General features: G+C 39.3%; 1 protein-coding gene and 1 pseudogene across 2 annotated transcripts; one reads left to right on the forward strand and one right to left on the reverse strand.

The window, feature by feature from the left end:
• Positions 1-2,779: 2,779 nt before the first annotated feature.
• Positions 2,780-7,672, reverse strand: LOC117394585 (threonine synthase-like 1; annotated as a pseudogene).
• A 4,964-nt stretch (positions 7,673-12,636) lies between these two features.
• Positions 12,637-19,077, forward strand: LOC117435394 (enkurin-like). Of its 2 annotated transcripts, XM_034058507.3 has the most exons (6): positions 12,641-13,004; positions 14,241-14,386; positions 15,214-15,234; positions 15,527-15,756; positions 17,028-17,174; positions 18,585-19,077. In XM_034058507.3, exons 1-6 carry the CDS (start codon positions 12,928-12,930, stop codon positions 18,756-18,758), a joined length of 795 nt encoding a protein of 264 aa, XP_033914398.3. In that variant the 5' UTR covers positions 12,641-12,927; the 3' UTR covers positions 18,759-19,077. The 2 variants fall into 2 exon arrangements, with proteins under 2 accessions (XP_033914399.3, XP_033914398.3); XM_034058508.3 differs by lacking the exon at positions 15,214-15,234 and having other exon boundaries at positions 12,637-13,004.
• Positions 19,078-20,352: the final 1,275 nt, after the last annotated feature.

The raw sequence follows: 20,352 nt of genomic DNA on the forward strand, positions 1-20,352 counted from the left end.
TACCAGGGTCAACTATGATGAATGCATAGATAACCATGGGAAGAGCATGTTAAAATTGCAAAAAAAGTAGTAAACTGTATAGTGGCCATGCCTCCTGATGAGGTAATTATTCAAGGGAGCACTGACTTTCCAGATTTCTGTGCAAATGCTCTAGTGTCTTTGGGTAAGCAAAGTGAATGGCAAGCAAGTGATTCAGTCATTTGTTTTACAATACTATACTGTACATACACAAGACAATGAAGGCACTCTTATAGAAGAGTTTAAAAAAATTATGATCAGAACGCTTCTATAATACAACCCAAAGAAACCTTTGCACAGCACCATGACCTGACAATCACTATATCTGAAATTTGACTGGATTTGGATCATATACTGCACAGTGGTTCTTATGAGATTGTACACTGATATTGATATGGCTCACTCCTTCTGATTACCTCCTATCCAGCCTTCCCTTTTCTAGTGCTGTATCACGGAGTCCTAAATCTGCACTCAGATGAACTGTGGTAACTCCAGCAAGCTCAGCTTTTTTCCTGGAATTGATCCAACATTGACAGGCAGTGAGCAGTGCTAGTGCTGTTTACAAAACCTTAGGTTCGAAAGACCTTTCAGTAAACAAAAGTGCCTTGTTCAAATTAACATGAGGACATGTATCACCTTGCAGCATTAGAGAACTGATGCGTACAAACTTGTCTTGAATAAAGCATTACAAAAATGTTGTTAGTTATTTTTGCAAACTACTGTACAGTACCTTCATATAAATCTATTCATATAAATCTATTCATTTTCATAACATCAGTCCACCAGTGTGTTATTTGTGTGTGTTGACAGCCCTGCAGGTTAACTTGTTTCTTTAAAAAAAAATAGTTATTTTATGTTTACATCTGATTTATTAGATTCCGGTTTCACCACTTACTTTACAAGCTGAGCTGGTTGGAAGATGCACAGTGGATGGCAAAAGGGTTAAAATGTGTTTTTCTTTGTTCTTCAGCAAGAAACCCACGTTAATAAGCAGCACACAACATAAATCATCTTCATTTACTGCTGCTTAATGAAAAACAGTGGATGTTGCATGAAACTGGGTATTGAAAAAAAGGTATTGCATTTCATGTGGTCCTTAGTGAAGCACCAGTTATTTTTTAACAAGTGTTTTTCAGCTTCAGATAGTCATACCCACATGAGGATCTGTGTGGCATATTGACAGATGAAAGCCTGGAAGAGGAATACTATAGATTTTGTGTCCACAATGGTTTGACCTTAAGGCCTCAAAGGAGTGTAACTGTATCATCTGCCGTTTGGTAAAATAATTGTTCACATTCAGTCTCGTGAGGTATGATTTTGAGATCATGTAGCGAGTCAATTTTATTCTTAATTAATTACTCAAGATACAGTAGGTTTGTTTGACTTGTCTCTAACACTGACCCCTGTCCTCAGATGGCTTTTTGTTTCTCAGTGTCAAAATCTCTCAGTCTTTATGCTAGCTAAACCTCCCTACAGCACAGACCATTAAAAAAGTATCTTGTTGTAAAAGGGGAGATCTGTACTGACTGTCTGACGTATGTATGGTGCTGCAGGAAGAGGGCAGCAACCTTGTAAGATCCGCCTGTCAGTCATGGCAATGACACAGAGGTGGGGAAGAGGGTGTGTTGAATTTCCCTCTCTCTGAGTGGCTGAGAGGCAGGCTCTGTTGTTCCCTCAGATCTGCCCCTCTAAGACGAGATACGAGCCAGTGGAAGCGCTGTTGCTGGACCAAGCACAGCCAGAGAGGACCAAAAGAAAAAGAAAAAAATATATTATTTTTAGTAGCAGGGAAAAGACTTGGGCAGAACCCTGGAGAGTATACACCTAATTACTGAGGGAACCAGTGAGCGTAGGACGGTAGCGACGGTCGGGGTGAAGCTGCAGAGTGCAGCACCTTTATTTTGTAGTTTTATTACTGTGTTTTATTTTCCCTTTTTCTTTCACCTGTCATTTTTTATTATTATTTTCAGAGCACCTGTAAGTGCAACAGCATTGTGAACTGTTTACCTGTGTTGGTATTCCTGTGGACCTGATTACCATCGTCAGTATTCAGGCCACAGACAACAGCGCCCTAAAACAGTGCACCTGAGCAGCGTTGTGTGCCAGTGAATTGTCCACCACCCTTCCACACTTGTATAAAACATTAGTAAGGGTGAAACAATGACATGTATGGGGCTCCCGAGTGGCACATCCAGTAAAGGCACTCTGAGTGGAGTGCAGGATGCGTCCTAAAGCCTGGAGTTCGCGCATAATTGGCCGAGCGTTGCCCGGGTTGGGAGGGCTTAGGTCGGCCAGGGTGTCCTCAGCTCACCGCGCACCAGCGACCCCTGTGGACTGGCCGGGTGCCTGCGGGATTGCCTGTAAGTCCTCCAACGCTGTAGCTCTGAGGTGGTTGCATGGTGGGCCTGTAGAGTGAAAAGAAGTGGTCGGCTGACGGCGCCCGCTTTGGAGGACAGCGTGTTCATCTTCACCGCTCCCGAGTCAGCACGGGGGTGGTAGCGGTGAGCTGAGCCTAAAATAATTGTCTATTTCAAATTGGGAGAAAAACGGTATAAATTGGTATAAACTTGGTATAAATTGGTATAAACTTGCATACATATCTTTATTTCAGATATATTGTATTGATGAGAACGCCCAATTTGTCGTCTGCTGCGGAATACATTTAAAAAAATAGCTGCTTTGATGAAACGCAACATTTTTCTTAAGATGCTGGTAAAAGCACAGCCTTGTGGTGTGCAGGGTGTGAGTCATACAGTGCAGGTTAGCGTCCTGGCATGCGGTTGCCGATTTTCACTGGGGATTCCAAAGGGAGCATTGCATTGGCTCTGGCGGTCCTGTTGCTTAGGGAGGCTAGGCACCCAGTGAGCTCAAAAAAGCGGACAACTCCAGAGGTCGGTGGCTCGTTGACATCGCTCTCGAGTTCCTGGGTGCAAAAGAGGAAGCTGGCTAGTTGTGGAATCGGGCAGACTAATAAAAGTGTCAAGTATCTTAATGGCCACTATTTATATTGTGTGGATATTTAAAGATGTGACTGTAAACCAAGGATCCAAACCAAAGTGCCTTCATATTGTGAAAATCAATAGCATTATTATTTACAGGAAGAGTATTTGCAAACAAACTGGAACTCTGCATAAAATTTAATAAAGCACCAACTAAGACATAGCTTCTTTTCCTGTAAACTAATGTGATCCATCTGCGTTTCAATCCCTCTGATGATGTACAGCAGATATCCTTCTGTCTGGTGTTGATGGCTAAAGTGTAATGCGGGCTCCAGGGATCAGCCACAGTGCGGCCTCCCTAGCGCATCAGCATGACAACCGTCTGGAATGAGCTGAGTAGGCTACTTCTCTGGGGTCTTCAAGTGGGCACCTTCCATTCTTGGTGTTTCGTCGACTAGCCCACGACACCTTAAAAGGGGCTTGACAGTGATTCTGGAGTCCCAGCATCACCCAACTCTGTCCCCAACTCAGCTAAGCCCAGCTTACTTACTTTCCTTTTCATCAACGTTGCTTTCTTTCTACTGTGCTGAGGTTCTCAACCAGAATCTTTTCGTCTCAAGCAGAGCCAGTTGAACCTGGACTTTTCATCTTCGCTGTTCCGCTTCAGCAGCTAGTTGAGAGTACCGAAGTTTCTTCCTTTCATACACCTCATCCACAGCATCCTCCCATGGCACTGTTAACTCAACCAGGTGAACAAGGCGTGCTGATACAGACCACAAGACAATATCAGGTCGAAGGTTAGTGGTGGCAATTTCAGGTGGGAAAATAAGCCATTATCCAACATCTGCCAGCAGCTTCCAGTTGTCCTAGACGAGTTTTGGTTTTAATACCTTTTCTTGGTGGTTGCTACCCTGGACAGAGGACTAGGTTTTAATGGCAGCCCCTTTCTATAATTGGTCAAGTGTATGAGTAACTCTTGCAATAATCATGGAGTAATTTCAGATTTTTCACCGACATGTTGAAATTGAATCCTCATTAATACTGACCTAATTAACATTTAATACAACCCCATCCAGTACTATGAAAATTTTAAAAAATGAACAAGAGAGTTCTACATGATAATTGGCCCACGTCCCTTCAGATAAAAAAAAGTATTTTCTACCATTAAAGATCTAAAAATCCGAATCTGCATTTTTAACCGAGGGCTTGGTTTTCAAAGCTTGGTAACTTACGTTTCAGAATATAATTAAAATTAGGTTGAAATACAAAAGCAATGCAGAATTATACTTCACAAATGGATAGGAATGATTAAGTAAATTGTACATAAATGTATAAATTAGAAAGGGTATTGTATTACATTGGAAAATGTAACTCCATAAAAGATAATGTATCTGTACACTTTGGCTGTAGATTGATTTTTCATGTTACTTTATAAAATTAAAATATGCAGTCATTTTAACTAGTCTTCTTTATTCGTTTGTGTAATGAAAGATCCTGTGATCTGCTTAGCCTATGATTCTATATTTAACGTAACTAATCAGGCATACAAGACCATTCTGAAACATTTAGCTTACTAGAAATGAGCATGCCATCTTGTGGTGGATTTGTGTTATTGACTGTCAACCTCAATTCAATACTCTTTCGGTTTAATGTACTTTGGCAGCTTCTATTTTCATTCTGCTCTATTGTATCAGTTACAAGCCTCTGTATGGTTTCAATCATTTGAATGCATCACATAGCTTTTTACTTACTAATAGCACAAATTCATGCACCCACAAAAATAACCAATTCCATGAGATGAAGATCCAATATGAACCACCTCGTTTTTGTTTGTTTGTTTGTTTGTTTGTTTTTAATAATGTAGCACATAATACTAAAAACAAACGACATACAAAGTCACCAAACTTGTTGTTAACTGCATTACCACTGGTGAAGGACATCTGCTATCATTGGATGCAAGGCATTATGACACATACAGAGAGGGGATGAAAGCAGTTTGTATTCCATTCATTAAATTACAACCTTTTGTGGGGTTAGGTGGTGCAGCATGCTTATTTTCATCAATGTAGCAAGTGGAAGAATCTGGCTCAGGTCACAAGTGAAATTAGTTTAAATCAGTGGTCTCAACCTGCCCCCATCGGCATACATTCACTTTACAGTACAACCACAATAGGTGTCTCTGCTTTAAAGAGACCAAGGGCATTAATAGCCTGAGCGATTCTTATGGCGATGACTTAAATGTTGTGTTTTTTCTTTATTTCATTATATTTGCAGTGTTATGGTTCTTTGATCTTGGGAAACGCTTTTTGTTCTATTTGCCTGTCACATAAATCTGTTAATTACACCAATTTAAATTATGTAGGCTTTTTTGACAGCCCAATTTAATGAAGATGTAGTCCAGCTTAGCTGTAGTGACACCATGAGGCATACCCCTGCTACTCCACACAGGAATATGAGGTTACACATGACATTTAGAAAGGATTTTAATGTTTCATATTTCATTTGGATGCAATGTAATCCTGCTGGTATCATGAAGACTTAACCGATGCACAGCTGTAGTGAAGGAAGCTCTCGTATTAAAGATGCACAAGCCTATTGTTGTTTTGCATGTTCAGCAAGTTAAATGTATTGTATTGTACTTTGTACATTGTAGTCTCGTCTAACTGTTCTTTGGATTTCCTAAAGCATCAATGTGAGCTTTGTTCATTTACTATTTTACCATACTTTCATGAACATCCTACTTGGTGGATGAGGGCATTGTGGTCGGCTTCACACACCTTGTGCTTCTGTTTGTCTTCTTCTTTCAGAGACTCTAGCAAAGTGTTATGAACAGGAGGCATTGAACCCAACGAACTGAGCCACTGAAGCTGATGTAGTGGATTCGCAGTTACTTCTTTAAAGCTTTAGGACAGCAGGTGCAAACTTGGCGTAATGAGCTGTAGAGGCAATGACCACTGGACACGTCCCGTCCTGCAGACGGTCTGCTACAACTTTGGCAACAGCTGTGTGGGGGTCCAGAATGTATCCTGCGGCGGAGTGCACAGACTGGATAGTGGCTAAACACTTCTCCTCAGAGCACCAGCCTGCCGGGAAATCCTGCTGAATTCTCTCTCGTAAAGACCCTGGCACCCGAAAAAGATTATGCCTTTCCAGCTGGGAGTATAAAACCCTCACCAGCTGCCAGTCACCGTTTGAGATGAGGTACAGATATCTTTCAAGGTTAGATGACTTCAGAATATCTATCGAAGCAGAAATTGAGATTAGAAGACGTCTACCATTAAGATCATACTCCCCTGTCCTAAGGAATTCAGTAAGAATGTGATTTTGATTTGAAGCACAGATTAACTTTCTGATAGGAATTCCCATTCATTTTGCGTACACAGCTGCCAAAACATTTCCAAAGTTACCAAACATCTATGGGATCTCCGAACGCAAGGACACCTTGGCTGACAAGATCAAAGTATGCTGAAGAATGGTAAACCACCTGTGGGAGCAGACATGCCCAATTTATGGAGTTTGTGGTACTTTGTACTGTATTCAACTGCAAGAAAACCTGTCAGCTCAGAGTTAGTGAACATCTTTTTGGTTGCTCTTTGACAAAAGTCAAAGTCAGAGTTGACACCCACTGCTTTTGCATTTCCCTCAAGATATCTAGTCATCTGCATCTTCTGAATTGAACTGATACCTTTTTCAGGGAAGAATGCCAGCACAGTGATCCTCTGCTTATCAATGTCACTAAGATTGTTGAAACCTTCAAGAACTGCACTACCTGTATCTCCAGAGGTTGCCACCAAGAGTAAATAAGTGCACGTTTGAGGTATGCAGTATGCAAAAAGCTGGGGCATCAGCTGCAGAGACAAATATTTAAAAGAAGCAGTGGGCCCATGAAACAGCTCCAAAACATACTGGTTGTGCATCAGGTATCGGACTGGAGCAATCCTTGAGCAAGCAAAGTTTTCCCCATATGCCCGTTCCACTATCTCAAGCAAATGTGCAGAGGGTACATCAGCAGGGTGTATGTATCTTTCCAGTAGCACTTGAGCTCTTTCAGGAAAAGACATATCCACCAGCCTCTGCCACTCACTGGAAGTGAGCTTCGGAAGACCATTCAGGGGCACATACAGCCCTCCATCTGGGGTCAACAATAACATCGCTGAAGAACTTCTTGCCAGTATTTGATCCACTGTTCCTTGATAGTGTGCCTCTGGTTGAAACAAAGGTCACCGATTCTGAGTCTTGGTATCTCTTTACTGCTTCAAGTACATTATCTGCTATTTCGTCGGCTGTGTCACCAGCGCCACACAGCACCCGTGTATCATACCACTTTTTGTAAAATTGCTGTCTGTATCGTAAAATGTCCCTCATTGAAACTTCTGGGCCTAGATCAACAATTCTAAACTCTCAAGCCTCTCAATGATGTCCTCTGTACAGACATCAAGATATACCACTATTCCATTCTGTTTCACATGTTCCATGCTCCTGTATTGGATTGGACCCAGTCAATGAAATGACACTCCCAGAAATTGTAAAGTTTAAAAGGGCCCTGCCGCCTTCTTCTAAAAACTGCTCCTCCCAACTTTTGACAGTTTTTCTGCTACAGTCATGTCCCATGCCTTCTCTAGAATGTCACTATCTACATCTATGACATGGAGTCCCAATCTGTGGCCAATAATTCTCCCTACAGTTGTTTTTCCAGCTCCAGGATGGCCCATGATGAGGATATATTGTTGTTAAGCACTTGAAAGTCTTTCTCTCTGTTAATAAGCAATGCGTCAGTCTTCCCTTTGTTAGCAGTACTTTCACAAGACAAAATGACGAGACTGGAACTATCTTAAAAATGGAACTTGAAAACACTGAGTCCAGTCTAAGGGCACAGAAAAAAAGGCATTATTAATTTTGCTCAGATGAACTCCTATCAATGGCAGTTTTAAGAACTTTACCATTGAGCCTGATCACTAAACTAAAACTATGTGTGTCTGTTTTTTTTTAGTACTAAATGAAATGTAGATTTTAGAACTACAAATGTTGTGTCCTAAGCAGTGCTAACATTATAACATAGTCTCTTTACGATTTTGTCTCGGTTGGTTTTGTGTTTCTTTTATACTGTAGTATCAATTTTGTCATAATAATCATTTTGGTGCATAGTTCGCCCCCTAGTCTCTGGAAGTCACTTTAGATAAAAGCGTCTGCTAAATGACTAAGTAATTATTAATACAGAGAGGGAGTCGGACAGATAGACAAACAGACTCTATATCCCTAGACTGCACTCCTAAATTGTTTTAAAGAATATTCAAAGCAAGTTTTATCAGAATTTGATAAATAAAAATGTGTGACATACAGACAGATACATAGACAGCCTCCTTATACTCTGAGATCGTAATCTGCACTAAAGGTTAGCAAGTTTTATGTCATCTGAAAAACCGGTTCATAGATATAAACCTATGCAAAGTACAGAAAGACAAACAGCCTCCACATTTCATAACATTGTGATACAGACCATTTGTGTTACAGAAGGGCCCTCGCAAGTGTTGCCACAATTGGATAAGTGATTCTGTGTAGAACTAACTGATGGATACCCACCTACATTACTGTGTCCCCGGACAGAGAGATTATAATGACGGGCCAATTTAGAGCAATCCTGTTTGTAATAATGTGTGGTCTCTCTTTGTCCGCCTCTCCTTTCATCATTGTTAGAACAGACTTTCTCAACCCTGTACACTTTGAGGCTTCCTGAAACTGACAAACTATATAAAAGCACCATTTTCAGATATTTGCTTGGGGTTTATACCAAGGCAAACATGTCAATCACCTCCTTTGAAGCATAAATGAAATGTAACCTAAAGCCAAAGTTATATTATGTAATGAATGGATGCTCACTTAAATTCTTCAGATTGTAATTCTAGTAAACTATTTACTTTACATTTAAAAGCGATCAAATCTCTTTGCATGCTGGGAATTCTGTACAACACTTGACGATAATAAAAAGAAATACTGTATCATACAATTTTCACCTCCAATAAGCTTTACTAAATAACCCCACCCCAAAAAAATCTTATAGTGCAGGGGTGCACAATTCCGGTCCTGGAGGGCCGGTGTCCCTCCTGGCTTTTGTTCCAACCTTGCCCTAAATTACTTAATTGGACCAATTATTACCAATTATTGGTCTAATTAAGTAATTTAGAACACAGTTGGAACAAAAGCCAGAGCCAGGAGGGATCCGGCCCTCCAGGACCGGAATTGTGCACCTCTGTTATAGTGCAATGTGCCTAAAATTATTTGTCCCAGCCAGTATATTCTTGATCCAAGCCTGCATACTTTTTTTCTGTTTACTCACAAATTTGCATTAACACAACAGGAATGTGATCTCTTTCAACTTCACAATAGTGTTTTCAGTTCATTACCCTGGTGTTGGCATTAGCAGATTGTCCTTTAATATCATAATAGATGTCACTCCAATCCTATGGAGCGCCATTTGTGCCAAAACTATCCAGCCGTTAGTTTGTCAATTAGTTTGTCAATTCGTGAATTGGTCAATTTGTCCAGTAATTCATCCATAAATTTGTCAATTCATACTGTAATTCATTAACGTATTTGTTAATTCATCTAATAATTCATTAATTAATTTGTAAATTAATTAATACGAAAGGCTGTACGGACGTGCAAATTTCCAATCAACCAGACAAACTTCCCAACAAACAGACAAAATTCCAGCTGTAAATCTCGCACTGTGCCGAAAACACTGCAACCTTTCTAGGAATGGGAGCACATACTAATATTTTAATCAACGAAAATCCAGCCTCACTCAAAACTGATTCAGCCAATAATATTTAAAAGGGCGTTTCAAAAGATATTCTATTTAACAAGATACTCGACTCCGCTGATTTTCAATGGAGAGTTCCGTCTCACTGCGCGCAAAGCACTGTGGTATATAGAGAGTTAGAAAAATTATATGGAGAGTCAATGCAGGCGTAAGAAATGTTGCTGGTTTTCGCCATGTTAAATATATATATATGTACTATATTGCTGTGTCTTGATAATATTTTATGTTGTTATGTATTTCTAAAGTAACCAGTGTTACCGGACTGTTAAATGATTTAATGAATACGCTTCTTTAGAGCGATGTTTCTGCGCATGCGCCAACAAACGGGACAGTGCTCAGAAAATAGCATTTTTCATAATAACTACGTATTGTCATAATTTGCTAATGTTGCCGTTTTCTTCAAAAAACCAGCAACATTTCTTACGCCTCCACTGACTCTCCATGAAAACATTTTTGCCGAACTCTCTGTATATACCACAATGCTTTGCGCGCAGTAAGACAGGAAGTCTCCATTGAAAATAAGCAGTGTCGAGTATCTTGTTAACTAGAATATCTAAATATTATTGGCTGAGGCAGTTTTGAGTGAGGCTGGATTTTCATTGATATTAGTGTGTGCTCCCATTGGCTAAAAAGGTTGCAGTGTTTTCGGCACAGTGCAAGATTGACAGTTGGAAGTTTGTCTGGTTGATTGGAAATGTGCACGTCTGTACAGCCTTTCCAATAATGAATTGACAAATTAATTAATCAATTATTAGATGAATTAGCAAATATGTTTAAGAATTACTGTATGAATTGACAAATTTATGGACGAATTGCTGGACAAATTGACCAATTCACGAATTGACAAACATATTGACAAACAAACTGACAAATTCACGAATTGACAAATAGACAAACTAACAGCTGGATAGTTTTGGCACAAATGGAGCTCCATACAATCCCGTTGCTCCGTTTCATTGCCTCCCAGTCACCAGAGCCTATTAAAATCTGTCTCAAGTACTCGGAGAGAGAGCATGCCCAGTTCAGTACAGTAGCTCGAGCAGGACATGCGCATTTACAATTGTGAAACTAGTTACACTGGGGTTGATGTTTTCCACAAATGAAAATAGTTTTTTTTTTTCAAATTTCAGATGTACATTATATTATTACAAACAATAATCGAACAAGGGCGTGCAAAGCTATTTAAAAGCAGAGTTATTATTTTATTAGCACTTTGATTATTAAGTGTTGCCTGTGTGTGCTAACGACACAACATTAAATAGTCCACATGAAAGAAAAAGTCGTACACAAAAAGTTTAAAAGATTAAAAAATCTTTTATTTTCAGGACATTTTGGGCAAAAGCCCTTCTTCAGCTGTTTAAAAAGAAAAGTAAACACAGTGCAGTAAACTTGTTGTTAATCAAGAATAACAACATTATTCTTTCATATGCCTGTCGATAATGTAATTGTATGTAATTGTATGTAAAAAAAATAATGTATGTCACCCTGGATAAGGGCGTCTGCTAATAAATAAATAATAATAATAATAATTAAGTCTGAACCTTTGCATTTAAAACATTACCAAAGCCTTTGCTTTTTAATGTTGTTTAAAAAAATAAGCAAAGCACAAATTCAGACCAGCTAGAAAACATGCAGTTATTAGGCTACATGTGTATCTGCAGCCATGTAGCAATATCAGAACTGAACCAGACGCTGCACATGTGCCACAGTTATATATGACTAACTTTTTTTTTTTCTGACTTGACTGATTTTGTACATTTGCAGTAAAATGTTTTGATTAGTACTGAACAGCAAAACTAAGCGTATTTGATTAATAATTATTCCTTGATGTTTTCAGTAAATTCTATATAAAAAAAATGGTAACCACAAAGTGCAACATATAAGGATATTGAAATGTAGGCATGTCCTAGAATATATTGTAGCGTTTCGCAGGCAGTAGAAAGGAAGGAGACAACACACTTGATTCAAGTTCAATTGCTTTAGTTGCTCAGAGACCACTGCTCTGTCTGCTTCACTGCAATCCTGGACCAGTAACCAGCTTTTAGAACACACACAATTGGCGGGGCAGCGCCCTCTTATAATGTAGCTCCACCCCTTTATTCTAATCGGGTACCAGAGCTTACACACATCCCATTGGTCCTCAGCCACACACCAGGACCAACAGACAAACAATAGCCAATAACAGGGGCACACAGAAAGCACCACACGTGTAGGCTACATTTACACATAGACACAGACAGTCAACCAGCAACTGCAGGGAATACAGAGGGGGGAAGGAAGACAATACAACAGGAATTACAGTACAGTACACAAGACACAGTTGCATAGATGCTCACTACAATATCTTTAATTGATCATTTCAACTAACTGTGCATTCACAGCCCCCATGAGCAGTCATTTTACTTCAGTTTGGTCAGTTGTATCAGTATAGAATTTGCCTTGAAGCTTCACTACAGTGGCCCTGTTGTCTGGTGTGTTTGGTCACTGCTCAGATCTGAGAACTATTTATAGTTTTACAAGTCTGCACCCTTGACTTCTGTATTTTTATTTTTTTTCAATGCCATTGCTTGTTCTCTGGCTTAGAAAAAATTGCAGATGCCAAAATGGTTGCATTGAACTACATAACTGTATTTAAGTATTTGTCCAATGCCTTTAGCAACAGCAAATGAGTGTGGTCCTTTGTGTCAGGGCCTCTTTCCGGGACGTTCCAAGAAGAAATGGCATTGTTACTTCATTGTAAAGGGCCGGCGAGTGGCTCACTGCCATGCTGCTGACTGTGCAACATGTTCCCCTGCTTGGCGCTTTGCCAGCCGCTTGAACTGGTTGCGTGAGTTGCAATCGAACTATGCTAGATATTGGGTGCAACTTTATGGCAAGAGACATAAGCAAAGTTTTCGAATGAAATTAATAAACAGCTAAAAACAGCAACACACCCTCACCTCTGCTTGGCTTCAGACTGCGACGACACAATGAGTATTGTAGCAACTAGAACTTGTTACTAAGGAAACCGTATCCAAGGGCAACAGTTGCTAAACAAATCAGCCAAGCAGCCATTTGCACCAGAGTTCTCCAAACTCAATTATTTCAGTTATTTCAAGCAAGTTGGATTTCGATTTATTTTATAATTTTATTTTTTTATTTTTAGTCATAATGACAGATATGTTTCCTGCCGAAAGTATTTATAATCTTATACCCCGAGAGGAGGTTAAAGTTACCAAACAGCCGAGGTGAGTTATTAAACAATTAAATACGTTTGAATATAAGAAAGTTTACAAACGAGAGGAAGCTGTTCAGCCCATCTTGCTTGATCTCCCCCCTTTTTTATTTTATTATCATTTGTATTTACATTATCGACGCTGGCTTCTTGTTTTGCCAATCGTTGGTTAACTAAATGAATTCAGGAAAAAAATTCTTTTTTTGGTTGACTGTGTTTGCTGAAGGTTACTGCGAGATTTTCCTTTTTTCTTTCTTTCCTTTATAATCATATTATTGACGCTGAATCAAACGTTGCCGTATTTTATATCCATTATTGAGTTGCATTAAATAATATAGCGTGTTACTCATCTCAGTATGTATTAAAGAACACAGATCTCTCACACAAAGTCTTTTGTTTGTTTTTTTGTGCCCTGTGCTGCAATAATTTATTTAATGGCATGTAATGTAAATAATTGTATGCAACAGTAGCCTGTTTACACCACACATCTGATTAATCTCGTAACTATCAAGATTGCAAAATACAGTTAGAAGTGGGTTGTAAATCTTAATTTTTTCTGTTCCTTAAAAACGTGTCTTAAGCTCCACACCACACTTGACCTTAAAGTCCCTTGTGAATTACATCACATCTAATGAGCACGATTTCATCTCTCCTCTGCTTTTCATCTCCACTCAAGCGATCATTCTTTGTTGTTGGTGGGGAAAAAACAAAGCTGACATCATTGCCTAGACAGTGAGATGACAGAAGCCTGAGAAGTGTCTGTATGCTCAGGTGGCTGACAGACAGTGAAATATAAGAGGCATTTAATATAAATGATATAGATGTCACAATAAGTGCATTCCCAAAGGGGCGGAGGGGTACCCCATTCTAAAAATAAATAATACATGTGGCTCCTTGCCCTGCCACACAGGTATTTTTTTTTTTTCTACATTTCACCTGAGTGCTGGGAACTACAAATTTAAAAGTGAAATGGTGCTTTTCCCCCCAATACCATGAAAACTATCATTTCTGTACTGAAAAATACACATAAACTATCCATGCTGTATAGAGTCTCTGGCAGTAACTCTCGCTGATAACTTGGTGCAAGGAACTACCATTCCTCTCAATAGTTGGTGGCTGGTGCCATTTAGAAACAACGACTGTGTTTAGACTGGTAAGCAAAGTCACCTATAAAACAGAAAAATAGCTATCATTTTCTGATTTTAAATGTGGTATTACATACAGTAATACTTGGTTTTGTATATTACAGACACACGTCAAAGTTTCGGGAAACTGTCAAAGAAGAAACCCAAAGGCACAAAGCTCCAAACAAAACCATGGGACCAGTTAAAGTAGATGTCCCTTCTCCAGAAAAGTTCTTGCAGAAACACTCAAAGGAACCAAAACTTGCTAACAGTAAGCCATTGCTAATGAAATGACAGTAAACAAGTTTGTGTATTAATGTAAGCTAGAGTGCTTAGCCAGGAGCTCTAATTCCTATAAAAGGAATATCTGGATTTTCTGACCCCTGAATGTAAAAAGCATTTTATAAACAAAACAAAAATAATAAATGGATCGATATTTGTGTTCACTGAAACACAGAAACAGTTAATCAGACATTAGTATTTTACCATAGAACCACATACAATTTTAACAGGTGTTTTTTTGGTATTAGAGTAAATTAAAAACTGTTTTTCAGCATTCCAGCAAATTCAGATCAGGGCAAAAGAACCTCAGAATTACTGACATTTGTTAAATTATATATTTAAACCAATTATCCTGAATTTAGCTGTTTAAAAATACTGACAATACTGTACAGAAATTGAGGGCAGGGGATATTCCTATGGAAAGCAAGTGCTGTGCTGTTAACCATAGAGCAGTGGTCTTCAAAGCTGTGCTTGTGAGACTGGAGAGCCCACAATGCCAACTGGCATAATCTGGATGACTGCAATACTGAAGCAGTAGTAGAGGAACTAAAGGCGCTACCACCTACTACTCCTTGCTCGCAATCTCTGCTTTTGTTCCATTTGATAAATATGTATTTTAATGTCTTTTAATTTTATATTTTGAAATAAGTAGTTTGATAAATGCCAAGACCTTACAAAATGCTCTTGACTTTATGAGAAATATGCAGAAGAGCCCATGATCAATAATTCTTGAGGGCCACTGATGTAGAGTAATCCCTCATATATGAGAGATCAGCATGTATCTCTTGAATAGTAATTATTTGTTGTTCTTTACAGCTACTGAAGGTGGACTACTTGGTAAATATATATTTACAATACTAAAGCTCATTTAGTTAGTTAATATAGTTACTTAAAGATACATAAGACAAAAAGAAAAGTAGAATTTGGCGACAAGTTAGTATATTTAGTTATTTTGGCAGTATTTACTTATGAGCTGCTTCTGAAAAAAATATCAAAGACCAGAATTAGCAGATTCCAAGCCATGCGGCTCATCATTGATTGCGCTGGCTTAAACTCAAATCTGTATTCGTGGCTTTCAAAGGAAGTACTGAGTCTCATGGAAAACAAGATGATTGTATTGATTTTATAGAGACACCATTAAAAAAGCTGTGTGATGATCAGAAGAAACCTCGAGTACCACTCAGAACCGATCACCCAGTCATGGGGATTCAGACCAAGAAGAACTTCATCAAAACCAATGCCGTTGAAACGATTATGTCAGTGCCAAAGAAGCCCCAACCAAACTATGTGGACACAAGAAGAGGAGACAAGCAACTTCTGGACACTTCAGGACTTGTTCCAAAATTCACAAATAAAAAGGTATGGCAATGCAATAATTATCGTGATGTTGATTGTCAACTCCAGAGAACACGAAATGTATATCTTTCGATAATTCAGATTTGACTTTCCCCTCTTGTATAAACATTGAAATGATCTTTAAAATAACAGCGCAATTACAATATTCAACCAGAAGATGGTGCTATACAAGTAAAAACAAGAAATCCACATTTTGTGAACTCAAAACGCCTTAAAATCTTAAAGGTAAAGCTGTTTAAGCCATATTATGCAACATTTCTAGTTACAAGTAACAACAGCATAGTTCTCCAGCCTTTCATACCATTCACCTCTTGATGTCTGGGTTTGAATCTGACACAGGTCGTCCAAACGAAAAGAGTCAAGGTTAAGCCATAAAACATGCATCCACATATAGAGGACCCTTATAATTGCACAGTTCATGAACAGTTAAAATAAAATCGAGATGATAGCCACGTGTAATCTGACACGTCAGTAGGAGGCTAGGAGTGTATGACAGTTTGGTGACAATTGGTGCAAAGTCAAGGTAGTTCTGGTTTTCACCATGTAGATGGACAGACACACATGACCGGTGCATAAGGGTTCCTATTATTTTTAATAACCCTAAATAAAAACCCTAAACAAGACACCCAGATTTGGCACTATTAGCCGAATTGACTGAATTGCAGGGGGTGTTCACTTACTAGAATGCAGGAGGGAGATTTCTGGTCATCTGTAGAGAGGATAATCCCAGCGTTTCAGTTAACTCGCTTTGCAAGTCACCAAAATGTTTTTTCCTTTGCCATTTACTTAATGATTAACATCTGTATATTTAATCAAGCTATTAATGTACTCTATTTGAGGTGAAAAGGACAGAGTGACAATGTGATAATAAAGAGGTCTAGTAATAATAAACAAGCCATGTTAGCACTGCTTTTCTTCACTTATATCTTTATACAAGAAAGGGAGCAAATCTCTTTCATGAATATAGTGTGCATCCCTCAGGAGGTAACACAGTCTCTGCCACCTGTACAGTATGTTTTTCAGAATGTAAGCAATTCTGTCACTGTGGGAGGCTCTTGTTCTTTCTAATGGGGGCCAACTAACAGGTCTGCCATACAAGCAAATGTATGGCAGACCTTTTATCAGCTTACATTGCTTAGATTGTACTTCATTAAGGTCCTGAAAACCAAATGTGAAAATGTGCTCTTTTGTCATTTACTGTGCCTTGCAAAATACTGAGATTGAATCCCTTGAATAATATTTGCTTTAATGCAAATATTATTCAATATTTGCAGGACTATGGACAGACTCCTGAATATCTGATAAAGCGAAATGAAGAGGTGCAGAAGGCCCAGGAAGAGTATGATGCCTATATAAAGGAGCGGATTCTACAAGGATCAATGAAGCAGCTCTCTGATGAAGAAAGGGATGCAGTTCTCCAGGTAAGCTAATAATAGCATCTCATATAACTTATCAAAGTTACCATGGTAATCCTGCAGTTTTACCATGGTTATACATTAGCATCATTTACCAGAGTTTACCATGTTTTTAATATGCTTTAACCTACCTAGCCTCTGGACTTTAGAATGCTTATGTGTGCTTTAGGATGCGTTCACTATGCTTTATTATACTTTGCTATGCTTTTACTGTGAAAAGCGCTATGTGTGTGCATGTGTGCATGCGTGCGTGTCTGTGTGTGTGTGTGCGTGTGCGTGTGTGAGTGAGTGTGCGTGTGCGTGTGTACGTTTGAAAGCAGCAGAATCATTTTTTTCTATTTAGAACAGCATGTATGTTTTTTTTTTCCAGAATAAAAACATACAGTACCAGTATTGATATTTTCATACAAGCTTGGATTTTGGAAAGGTCTTGGGGGGGTGGTCTAAATATTGGCCGTGATAGTATAAGCAGTATGTTATTTGTATTTTTATTTGTTTATTTAGCAGACGCCTTTATCCAAGGCGACTTACAGAGACTAGGGTGTGTGAACTATACATCAGCTGCAGAGTCACTTACAATTACATCTCCCCCTAAAGACGGAGCACAAGGAGGTTAAGTGACTTGCTCAGGGTCACACAATGAGTCGTCACACGAGTCAGTGGCTGAGGTGGGATTTGAACCGGGGACCTCCTGGTTACAAGCCCTTTTCTTTAACCACTGGATCACACAGCCTTGTATGTGTTATGTAGGTTGCCATTATCACATTTAATATGAAAATGTTAAGGAGGAGTAGGCATGTGTGAGCAGCACATCCACAGGACCTTGCCTCCTCCCACAGGACCCTGCCTCCTCCCACAGGACCTTGCCTCCTCCCACAGGACCCTGCCTCCTCCCACAGGACCCTGCCTCCTCCCACAGGACCCTGCCTCCTCCCACTGGACCCTGCCTCCTCCCACAGGACCTTGCCCCCTCCCACAGGACCCTGCCTCCTCCCACAGGACCTTGCCTCCTCCCACAGGACCCTGCCTCCTCCCACAGGACCCTGCCTCCTCCCACAGGACCTTGCCTCCTCCCACAGGACCCTGCCTCCTCCCACAGGTCCCTGCCTCCTCCCACAGGACCTTGCCTCCTCCCACAGGACCCTGCCTCCTCCCACATGCTCTGCCGCTGGGAACTGAAGCAAGAAGCAACTTGCAAGGCTCCAAATCTGAGTCAAATGGGCATCACGCGGTTAAAGAAGTCTGTTTAAAACAATAGTTATTCGTATTCTCATTGTCAATCAGTGCATTGATTTTTAAAAATACAGTACAATAACTTATTGCAGGAGTGTATCTTAATACAGTTGCCAAAATCTAGAATTTTTTTTATGATGAAAATAAGATGTGACTAATGCATGTTTTCTGTATTGATGTCAGGGTCTAAAGAAGAACTGGGGGGAGCTCCATCACCAATACCAGGGCATCTCTGTAGTAACTGACACAACACCAAAGAAGTACCGCAAGGAAAGACTGGAGACAGAGATGAAACAGCTGGAGAAAGACATTGATATGATTGAGAGACACAAAACGATCTACATTGCAAATAGATGACTTTCCACAGGGTTCTGTGTTAAATAAGTGCTATCATGTGTAATAATAAATCATACAATCCAAAGTAAATAAAGTTAAAGTTATTTTAAATCAATGATACCACCTATTGTTACAGTCAAGTATATTTTCCAAATGAGCTGTGGTTCATACTGGATGTTACATAGGTACTGCAAGTGGGAACCAGATGAACCATTATTTATAACCATGTTTTTATTGTATTCTTTTTATCTAACATAGCTAGTAGTCCTGCTGTATGCAACCAAAAAATTGACTACACAGGGGATGCAATCAGTAACATATTAGTCCCATTAATAAACTGAATCCCTTGAGTCTGTTCTTGGTTGTTATTGTCCAGCCACAATTTGGTAACAATACCGTAACGCCAAACTTAATGCAAAACTCATTTTTGCTGTAAGCAGTCGGATACACTAGTCTTTGTAGACTGGTTTATTTAGATTTCCAGAAAGCTTTTGACAAAGTCCTGCATAAAAGATTAATTCACAAACTGAGCGCAGTAGGGATTCAAGGAAATGCATGCACATGGATTAGGGAGTGGTTAACAAGTAGAAAACAAAAAGTACTGATTAAAAACCTCAAAATGGAGCGAGGTAACCAGTGGTGTACCACAGGGATCAGTACTAGGTCCTCTGCTCTTCCTAATCTACATTAATGACTTGGATTCTGGTATAGTAAGCAAACTTGTTAAATTTGCAGACGACACAAAAATAGGAGGAGTGGCAAACACCATTGCAGCTGCAAAGGTCATTCAAAGTGATCTAGACAGCATTCAGAACTGGGCAGACACACAGCAAATGACATTTAATATAGAAATGTGTAAGGTACTGTACGAAGGCAATAAAAATGTGCATTATAAATACCATATGGGAGATACTGAAATTGAAGAAGGAATCTATGAAAAAGACCTAGGAGTTTATGTTGACTCAGAAATGTCTTCATCTAGACAATGTGGGGAAGCTATAAAGAAGGCCAACAAAATGCTCAGATATATAGTGAAAATTGTTGAATTTAAATCAAGGGAAGTAATGTTAAAACTTTACAATGCATTAGTAAGACCTCATCTAGAATAATGTGTTCAGTTCTGGTCACCTCGCTACAAAAAGGATATTGCTGCTGTAGAAAGAGTGCAAAGTAGAGCGACCAGAATTATTCCGGGTTTTTAAAAGGCATGTCATAAGCAGAAAGGCTTAAAGAATTGAATCTATTCAGTCTTGAACAAAGAAGACTACGCGGCGATCTGATTCAAGCATTCAAAATTATAAAAGGTATTGACAATGTCGACCCAAGGGACTTTTTCGACCTGAAAAAAGAAACAAGGACCAGGGGTCACAAATGGAGAGTAGGTAAAGGGGCATTCAGAACAGAAAATTGGAGGCACTTTTTTACACAGAGAATTGTGGGAGTCTGGAACCAACTCCCCAGTAATGTTGAAGCTGACACCCTGGGATCCTTCAAGAAGCTGCTTGATGAGATTCTGGGATCAATAAGCTACTAACAACCTCTCTGGTCTCCTCTCGTTTGTAAACTTTCTTATGTTCTTATATTCTTATGACTGATTATAACTTGCCATCACCTT

This window comes from Acipenser ruthenus, chromosome 3 (assembly GCF_902713425.1).
Source record: "Acipenser ruthenus chromosome 3, fAciRut3.2 maternal haplotype, whole genome shotgun sequence".
Lineage (NCBI taxonomy): Eukaryota > Metazoa > Chordata > Actinopteri > Acipenseriformes > Acipenseridae > Acipenser > Acipenser ruthenus.

Excerpts from the sequence above, each read along its gene's own strand:
- LOC117435394 (XM_034058507.3), top strand. The coding sequence starts at position 12,928 with ATGACAGATATGTTTCCTGCCGAAAGTATTTATAATCTTATACCCCGA. Across the intron at positions 15,235-15,526 it reads TACTGAAGGTGGACTACTTG|AGACACCATTAAAAAAGCTG; the intron begins GTAAATATATAT and ends TTGATTTTATAG. Across the intron at positions 17,175-18,584 it reads AAAGGGATGCAGTTCTCCAG|GGTCTAAAGAAGAACTGGGG; the intron begins GTAAGCTAATAA and ends TATTGATGTCAG.